The 10000-nt window shown below is 44.3% G+C and overlaps 1 protein-coding gene across 4 annotated transcripts in view; it reads left to right on the top strand.

The window, feature by feature from the left end:
- Positions 1-10000, top strand: part of LOC143282994 (dystrophin-like) — a 448581-nt gene that overhangs the window by 30057 nt on the left and 408524 nt on the right. For all 4 annotated transcript variants that reach the window (XM_076588970.1, XM_076588967.1, XM_076588968.1 and 1 more), the window contains 2 exons: positions 2372-2569; positions 6734-6915. In XM_076588970.1, coding sequence (XP_076445085.1) covers positions 2408-2569; positions 6734-6915 — 344 coding nt within the window. In that variant the 5' untranslated portion in view covers positions 2372-2407. The remainder of the gene's footprint in view (positions 1-2371; positions 2570-6733; positions 6916-10000) is intronic.

Below are 10000 nucleotides of genomic sequence, written 5' to 3'. Positions count from 1 at the left end.
ATGAGTGGAATGTGTTGATCATCCTGCACAGTTTTTTTTTCACACACACCCACTCCCAGATTTGTCACGATGGAAAAAAATGTAACTCAGAAGAAAAAAATGTTAACTCAGAAGAAAAAAGTGTAACTCAGAAGAAAAAAATGTTAACTCAGAAGAAAAAAATGTTAACTCAGAAGAAGAAAAAAGTGTAACTCAAAAGAAAAAAATGTTAACTCAGAAGAAGAAAAAAGTGTAACTCAGAAGAAAAAAATGTTAACTCAGAAGAAGAAAAAAGTGTAACTCAGAAGAAGAAAAAAAAGAGTAACTCAAAAGAAAAAAGTGTAACTCAGTAGAACAAATGAAAAAAGTGTAACTAAAAAAAAAAAAAAAAGAAAAAAAGAGAGAGTGACTTTAATATAAGTTTAATTCAGAAGAATAAATTTAACTCAGAAGAAAAAAGGTAACTTTGCCAACATCACACCTGAAACACATGGGGGCTGAGTGATAGTGTGGTGGACTGCCGTACATGTCAAAGATCTGGCAGCATGTGTTGGGTTTTCTTCTTTTTCTTCTTCTGTGTTCACTGGTATTTACTGAATGGCCTTTCACCTGCAAGACTGTTTTTAACGCACTGTGTGGGCAGCCATACTCAGTTTTCAGGGTGTGTGCATGGTGTGTGTGTGTGTGTGTGTGTGTGTGTGTGTGTGTGTGTTCAGTACAACAAAAAGTTAATCTGACAATAAATGGTTTCAGTCAGTGTGTGTGTGTGTGTGTGTGTTGTGTGTGTGTGTGTGTGTGTGTGTGTGTGTGTTGTGTGTGTGTGTGTGTGTGTGTGTGTGTGTGTGTGTGTGTGTTGTGTGTGTGTGTGTGTGTGTGTGTGTGATAAGCTCAGCATTAAAACACTACAGGGAAATGCATATTGTGATGTATCGTACTGGATCACTAGAGCGCTGTCTGTCGTCTTCACTGTCAGGAGTCATTGATTGATTTATTGCACAGTTGAGTGGTTCCACTTGCATGAGGTCTAGGATCTTTGAGGTCTAGGATCTATACTAACAGTTATAAAGCAAAGCAAAACAACAACAACAAAACAGCAACGAATAGCAAACAAACAAAAATAATGACTGCAGTAACATCAACACAAAGGGGGAAAGAGTGAGCAGCAGAATCAACATAGTTAAGAGCACAATGAATACAAAGAAAAAAGAAAAAAAAGAAGAAAAGAAAAAGAATTATGAATATGTATAATTCATTTATATATGATTCCATGTCTTTCTGTCTATCTATCTATCTATCTACCATAGTATCTGTCAATCAAAATAGATGTGTGGTTGAAGGTACACTCATTGTAAACCATCTGGTTCTCATTCATCTGTGACAGACAGATCTTGTGTGTGATAGCCAGTAGCTGCACATGTCACACCCTGGTTTTAGGCAATATCATCAGTCACTGGCATACTTACCTGTGACAACACAAACAAATGCCATTTGTCACTCTTACTTAACTCACTCAGTACGGCCAGTCTTCTCTTCTCCTCTACACGGACCCCTCGGATGTCCAGTGGGTGTCTCAATGACCCAACCTTTAGCTTCCGTCGTCAGAATTGTGGTATTCTTTGTCAACATTCATCTCTTCAGTACAAGAGCCTTCCGCTTGCAATATTTTGATGGTGGTAATTGGGGTGAAACGCTGTTAACGTCGTCTCTTTCGCCGTTCGTATGGAGAGAGTTAATATGCTTTGCTTTCAGTTGCCATTTGACCATCCTTGCTCCTATTTCACATCCATAGCTATTTTCAAGCTATGATAGATATCATCAGTGCATGAGTGGTGTTGTTTCATAAGCCAGGCATTGTGGATTAGAATTAAGAAAATAATGTTTCAGCTGCATGATTCAAACTGCAGATCAGAATTGAGACTTTTTGTTAAAACTACTTTCATCTGCCATTCTCATTGAGATCAAATCTGTCCCCGTTTTCATAACTTGTTTGATATGTACTGCTTATTTTCATAACTTGTTTGATATGTACTGCTTATGTGGTATTCAGATGCCATCTTCACCAAGTTTTCATTGTCTTTCTCAAGTTTCAAAACATGCAGTGGTGTTTTCTGCTTTCAGCTTCTACCAAGCACAGTTTACAAGATTTAAGAGGTATTGCAGTGCATGTGTCCTGCTTATATAACGTTTTGCTCCCATCCTCTCTGAGTTGGCATCTTTCACTTTTTTTTTTTCAAAACATGCTGTGGTATTTCTAGCTTTCAATCTTCATCCATCACCGTTGAAGTGTGTTGAAGTGAACATGTGCATATACACACAACGTTTTGCCCCCATCCTCACAGAGTTCACATCTTGTCACTATTTTCACAACACGTCATGTTGATTCTGGTTCCAGCCTCCATTGTCAGTGCATGGTGGGGGTGAAGTGACGATGGCGAGCGGAGGTTCGGGGAGTTCCGCTGAGCTGGTGTCCTACCAGGACGCACTGGAGAACGTGCTGACATGGCTGCTGGAGGCGGAGGAGGTGATGGATAGACTGCCCCCCATCGCCCCCCTGGTGTCCGGGGTCAAGGACCAGTTCAACCAGCATGAGGTCAGGGGGAGGGGGGCTGTTGTGTGCGTGGTGTTTCTGTCATCATCATCATCATCTTTATCATCATCATCCTAACATGATGTAGGGGTATGGGCTGTCATCATCATCGTCATCATCATCTCATCCTAATTGTCGTCATCATAACGTGAGGTAAAGTGGTGGTCTGCCATCATCATCATCATTCTCGCCATCATCGTCATAACCTGAGGTTGGAGAGTAGCTGCTATCCTCCTCTGCCACTTCCTCATATTCATAATTTTTATCATCATCGTCATCCTCCTCCACTTTCTTCTTGTCATCCTAACATGTCATCATCATCATTCTCATCATCACCATCCTTATCCTCCTCCTACTCCTCATCTTCATCATGCAAATATGAGGTAGAGGTGTGGGCTGACATTAATGCCATTGTTATCAAGAATCATAACAATCAGGGAGAAGGGTAGGCTGTCATTGTCCTTGCCATCATTCTCTTCGGCAACAAGCATCATAACCTGGGAAAGGTTTCTGGGTTATGCATTTATTCTTATTTCCTTTCTGTCTTATTTTTCGTAGCTGAATGTTTTTCTTTTGTGTGATGATTGATGTGCACAGTGCAGTCTCTGCACCGGGTGATGATTGATGTGCACAGTGCAGTCTCTGCACCGGGTGATGATTGATGTGCACAGTGCAGTCTCTGCACTGCGTGATGATTGATGTGCACAGTGCAGTCTCTGCACTGCGTGATGATTGATGTGCACAGTGCAGTCTCTGCACTGCGTGATGATTGATGTGCACAGTGCAGTCTCTGCACTGCATGATGATTGATGTGCACAGTGCAGTCTCTGCACCGGGTGATGATTGATGTCCACAGTGCAGTCTCTGCACTGCGTGATGATTGATGTGCACAGTGCAGTCTCTGCACCGGGTGATGATTGATGTGCACAGTGCAGTCTCTGCACTGCGTGATGATTGATGTGCACAGTGCAGTCTCTGCACTGCGTGATGATTGATGTGCACAGTGCAGTCTCTGCACCGGGTGATGATTGATGTGCACAGTGCAGTCTCTGCACCGGGTGATGATTGATGTGCACAGTGCAGTCTCTGCACCGGGTGATGATTGATGTGCACAGTGCAGTCTCTGCACCGGGTGATGATTGATGTGCACAGTGCAGTCTCTGCACCGGGTGATGATTGATGTGCACAGTGCAGTCTCTGCACTGCGTGATGATTGATGTGCACAGTGCAGTCTCTGCACTGGGTGATCAGTCAGGCATGGAGGAGTGATGGTTGTTGAGAACACTGGAACCATATGACTCATTCTCACTGTGCACTATGCTACATGTGTGCATCAGCTGTGTGACTGCACTGGAACTGAGGCCCAGTCTGGTAAAAGTCCGAAAACTCAGCGGGGAAGGGGAAGGGGGGAGGGGGAGGGGGGAGGGGGAGGGGGAAGTCAGGAAGAAAGACAGGAATGCAGGTGATGCCAGCTCTTCAGGTAAGAAAGGCCAAGCTTCTCTTTTTTGTGGGGGAGGGGCGAGTGGGAGTGAGGGATGGTTGGAGGAAGGAAGAGGGTGGGGGGGGGGGGGAGTCTGAGTGAGCAAAGCAGGTGCTCCATCATCAGGCATGGGAGATAAATCCAGGATATGTTTCCTCAAGGGGAAGTCATTCCATGGAAAAAAGCAAAACAAAAACAAATGCAAGCTTCACTGCATGGAATCCCCTGTGTCAGATCAGTGATGTTGGTTGAGGACTGCTGATATCAGGACATCTTCACTGACTTGGGCTTAGACTGACAGAGATGTAGTATTGTTTGACCTCAGTGTACACTGTACAGACCTGTTTCTTTGTTTTCTCTTCCCCCCCCTTCCTACCTCCTGCCCCACTCTCTTTGCCTTCCTGTCTTTGTATCTCTTTTTTCTCTCTCTCTTTCTCTTTTTTCTTTTGAATTTCAACACATTCAGATGGACAGTGAGAAGGGACCTATTGAGCACTACACTGAGACCACCACAACGACAACACATGAAGATGGGCAGTAACCAGTTTTTGCGTTGGATGTCTGTGATTTGAACTCACTACATTTGGACTACGAGCTTGGCGCTCAAGCATCTGAGATAAACAGACATCGTTGCTGTCATGAGGGCTGTTATTGTGGTTGATTTTTTATCATCAGTTTTTTCATCATTTTTTTATATAACTTTTCTGCCTGATGATTGACTGATGAATCTGTGTAATTTGTAAGGAGAAAAGAAAGTTGCGCAGGTATTCACAAAACCTGTATCCCAGATATGATTGACATGAAAGGAGGGTGATGATCAGATGGGAGAGGGGTGGGGGCTGGGAAAAGTAGAGACCTTCGGCTGAAACGTCTTCTGTGCTTGAGAAAACAAGTGCTTGTTCAAAACCCCCAAAGATACTGAAAATAGAATAAATACTGGAAATAAAGTTGATGCTTATGCATAAAGGATATTCCTGTGATGAAATAAACTTTTTTTACAGACCCGCAGTCTAAACACCTGACAGACACACACGCCCACTTTCACACATGCCCCTTCCTGCCCCAACCCCCAAACACACACACACACACACACACACACACACACACACACACACACACACACACACACACACACACACAGACACTCACACACACATTTACTCATATATAGTCAGAGTGGCAGTTTAATTCAGCTTATTTTCAGCTCAGGCTAAAACAGTGCACACACACTTCAGTGTTCTGAAGTGAGGGAATAAAAATTGTGGTTGAAAAAGTTTTCTGTTTATATTTTTTCTTTACTGTTCTTTAAAACATTTTTTTACAGCTGTATCAGCATGTATTAATTGCACTGAACACGGCTACCTCTTATTCTGTGTGTGTGTGTGTGTGTGTGTGTGTGTGTGTGTGTGTGTGTGTGTGTGTGTGTGTGTGTGTGTGTGTGTGTGTGTGTGTGTGTGTGTGTGTTTAGACAAACAAATGTGTGTCTGATATGAGGGGGATGTGTGTGTGTTTGTGTGTGTGTGTGTGTGTGTGTGTGTGTTTCAACAAACAAATGAGTGCCTCATATGAGGTGTGTGTGTGTGTGTGTGTGTGTGTGTGTGTGTGTGTACACAGGAGTGTGACATATTGTATATGTGATTGTAATAGTGTGTGTGTGTGTGTGTGTGTGTGCGCGCGCGCACGCACGAAACTGCCTCGAAACTGAAATTGAAATTGTGTGCTGCTAGAGGTCATGTTGGAGCTGACACAGCACCAGGACAGCATTGGGGCAGTGCTGTGTGACGTCACACATCCACACCCACACCCACCACCCACCACCAACACCCACCACCCATACCCACCACCAACACCCACACCCAACACCCACCACCCACACCCACCACCAGCATCAAACACCCACACCCACCACCAACACCCAACACCCACCAGCAGCATCAACCACTGACACCCACCACCAACACCCACCACCAACACCCAGCACCCACACCCAACACCAACACCCAACACCCACAACAACACCCAACACCCACCAACAACACCCAACACCCACACCCACCACAAACACCCACACCCAAAACCAACACCCACCAACAACACCCACCACCCACACCCAACACCCACCACCTCCACCAACACCCACCACCAATACCCAACACCCACCACCAACACCTAACACTCACCACCCTCAATAAACACCCCAAACCCAACACATACACCCAACACCACCACCCGGCCACACCTACAACTCTCACCCACCACCCACACCCAACACCCACCAACAACACCCACCACCCACACCCAGTACCCACCAACAACACCCACCACCCACACCCACCACCAACACCCACACCCACTACCAACACCTGCACCCACCACCCACCACCAACACCCACGCCCCCCCAATCCCCCACCACAAACACCCACACCCAAAACCAACACCCACCAACAATACCCACCAGCCACACCCAACACCCACCAACAACACTGAACACCAAATACCCAACACCAACACCCACCAACAACATCCACCAGCCACACCCAACACCCAACACCAACATCCAAAACCAACACCCACCACCAACACCCAACACCCAGCACCACCTCACACCCACTACACCCACATCCCCAAACACACACACACACGTATGCCCACTAATCCCCTCACCCCCTCTCTCTGTGTGCTGCAGGAGTTCATGTTGGACCTGACTCAGCACCAGGACAGCATTGGGGCGGTGCTACGTGACGGCAACGACCTCATCATGGAGGGTCGGGTCAGCCCTGAGGAGGAACATGAAATCCGCGTGCAGATGGGGCTGCTGAACAACCGCTGGGAGGAGCTGAGGGTGAAAGCCCTTGACCGGCAGGCCAGGTGTGGTGTTTGTGTGTTGTGTTTGTGGTGTGGTGTGTTTGTTATGTTTGTGGTGTGTTTGTGGTGTGATGTGTTTGTGGTGTGGTGTGTTTGTTATGTTTGTGGTGTGTTTGTTGTGTGTTTGTGGTGTGATGTGTTTGTGGTGTGTTTGTTATGTTTGTGGTGTGTTTGTGTTGTGTTTGTGGTGTGTTTGTTATGTTTGTGGTGTGTTTGTGTTGTGTTTGTGGTGTGATGTGTTTGTGATGTGTTTGTTATGTTTGCGGTGTGTTTGTGGTGTGATGTGTTTGTGGTGTGTTTGTGTTGTGTTTGTGGTGTGATGTGTTTGTGGTGTGTTTGTGTTGTGTTTGTGGTGTGTTTATGTTGTGTTTGTGGTGTGGTGTGTTTGTGTTGTGTTTGTGGTGTGTTTGTGTTGTGTTTGTGGTGTGTTTATGTTGTGTTTGTGGTGTGTTTGTGGTGTGATGTGCTTGTGTTTTGTTTGTGTTGTGTTAGTGGTTTTTTTATGGTGTGTTTTTGTTTGTGGTGTGTTTTTGTTTGTGGTGTGTTTGTTGTGTGTGGGGTGTGTGTGTGTGTCAGTGAGTGTTTTTGTGGTGTGTTTCTGTTATGTTTGTGTTGTAGTGTATTTGTGGTGTGTTTGTATTGTGTTTTTGTTTGTGGTGTGTTGTGTTTGTGGTGTGGTGTGTTGTGTATGTGCTGTGTTGTGTTTTGGTGTGTTGTGTTTGTGGTGTGTTTGTGGTGTGGTGTGTTGTGTATGTGCTGTGTTGTGTTTTGGTGTGTTGTGTTTGTGGTGTGGTGTGTTGTGTTACACTGTGGTGTGGTGTGTTGTATTTGTGCAGTGTTGTGTTTGTGGTGTGGTGTGTTTGTGCTGTGTTGTGTTTGTTGTGTGTCGGGTGTGTTTGTGTTGTGTTTGTGGTGTGGTGTGATGTTGTGTTGTGTTTGTGTTTGTGGAGTGTTTGTGGTCTGTTGTGTTTGTGGTTTTGTTGTTTTTGTGTTGCATTTGGGGTTGGATTGTGTTGTGTTTGTGGTGTGTTTTGTTTGTGAGTAGCTTGTGTTATGTAGTGTGTAGTTGTGTTTGTGGTTGGGTTGTGTTATGTAGTGTGTAGTTGTGTTTGTGGTTGGGTTGTGTTATGTAGTGTGTAGTTGTGTTTGTGATTAGGTTGTGTTATGTAGTGTGTAGTTGTGTTTGTGATTATGTTGTGTTATGTAGTGTGTAGTTGTGTTTGTGATTAGGTTGTGTTATGTAGTGTGTAGTTGTGTTTGTGATTAGGTTGTGTTATGTAGTGTGTAGTTGTGTTTGTGATTATGTTGTGTTATGTAGTGTGTAGTTGTGTTTGTGATTAGGTTGTGTTATGTAGTGTGTAGTTGTGTTTGTGATTAGGTTGTATTATGTAGTGTGTGATTATGTTGTGTTATGTAGTGTGTAGTTGTGTTTGTGATTAGGTTGTGTTATGTAGTGTGTAGTTGTGTTTGTGGTTGGGTTGCAGTGTTTTTATGGTGTGTTGTATTGTGCTGTGCTGTGACTGGATTGGATCTGACTACTTTTTGTCACAACATATTATGTTATGTGAAATTAGAGCTTTTCTATCACAGTGCAGCAGCTATACCCTCCTTTTTCTTCTTTTTTTTTTTCTGTATGCAAGCACATTTGTCTTACTATGACAGTGGGATTTTCTGCATGTTTTTGGTAATGGGGTGACTATTCAATTCCAGGCTGTTATCATGCATTCTTCCACACACCACAACACACAGGTAACACACACACACACACACACACACACACACACACACACCCACACACCACACCACACCACACAACACATGTAACACACACACACACACCACATGACAACACACACACCACAACACACACACACACACACACACACACACACACACAGACACACACACAGAAAGAGAGTCACAAAGAGAGACGTAGCAGACAGCCACAGAGACAAGGATACAGAGTACAGTATTGCCTTCACTGCTGGCAACAGAGGCCACTGCAATCATGACCTATCTGTGAAGGTGATCCCAAAACTGTAGGTGATAATATTGGCAGGTAGTGAGAGTGGGTGAGACGGAGGAGGGAGGGAGGGAAGGAATGAGAAAGACAGAGAGAGAGAGAGAGAGAGAGGGGGGGGGGGGGAGAGATAGGGAACGAAATTAAGAAAGAGAGAGGGGAAGAGCTGGAGAGAGGAAGAGAGAAAGAAATAGAAAATGAGAGAGAGAGAGAGAGAGAGAGAGAGAGAGAGAGAGAGAGAGAGAGAGAGAGAGATCTTTATCTCTGAAAATTAACAGATTAGTACTGATCTACTTTTTTACATCCAGCCCCCACCCTTAACAGGGTCTACACTATACAATACTGGAAAAAGGCACACAAATAGATAGACAGACAGACAGACAGACAGCCAGATAGAGAGAGAGAAGGAAAGAAAGAAAGAAAGAAAGAAAGAGAGAGAGACGGATTCAGATATGGATTTTTTTTTAGCACAGACCATGGCGCCTTATGAAGGGGTGGTGTAAACAAGCATACTGAACGTGAAGTAAATACACAATTACCAATATTTCTGAAGCATAAACAAGCATGAAAACAATTCAACCACCTATTGTACTTTTGATTTTGAAAGCTTTGTATAATTAATTATGCTTGATAACAGAATCCATAGTGGATATTAACATAGATAATCTTAACATGGAGGCTTGCCTATAATAGTTTGGATAAACTGAATAAGTTCATATAACATAGGCCAGAGAGAGAGAGGGGGGGCAGAGAGAGAGAGAGAGAGTGTGGAAGGAGAGAGAAAGAAAGACAGTGGTGGGGGCAGCGAGAGAGAGAGAGAGAGAGAGAGAGAGAGAGAGAGAGAGAGAGAAGACAAGACAAATTCTTTATTTTCAAGGATGATAGATAAGCACTGGTGTGCTTTTTTACATCCAGTCCCTGCCCTGAATAGGGTCTACACTACACGATACTAGATAAAGTCCTAAGAGAGAGACACGAGAACTCAGAACTCAGAGAAATATTTTACCACAAAGCCCACGGTCTGTCAAGGAGGAAGGGACCAACATCATGGACACAACATTTCATAAC

This window comes from Babylonia areolata, chromosome 6 (genome assembly GCF_041734735.1).
Source record: "Babylonia areolata isolate BAREFJ2019XMU chromosome 6, ASM4173473v1, whole genome shotgun sequence".
NCBI lineage: Eukaryota > Metazoa > Mollusca > Gastropoda > Neogastropoda > Buccinidae > Babylonia > Babylonia areolata.
This window is presented reverse-complemented; position numbering and strand designations above follow the sequence as displayed.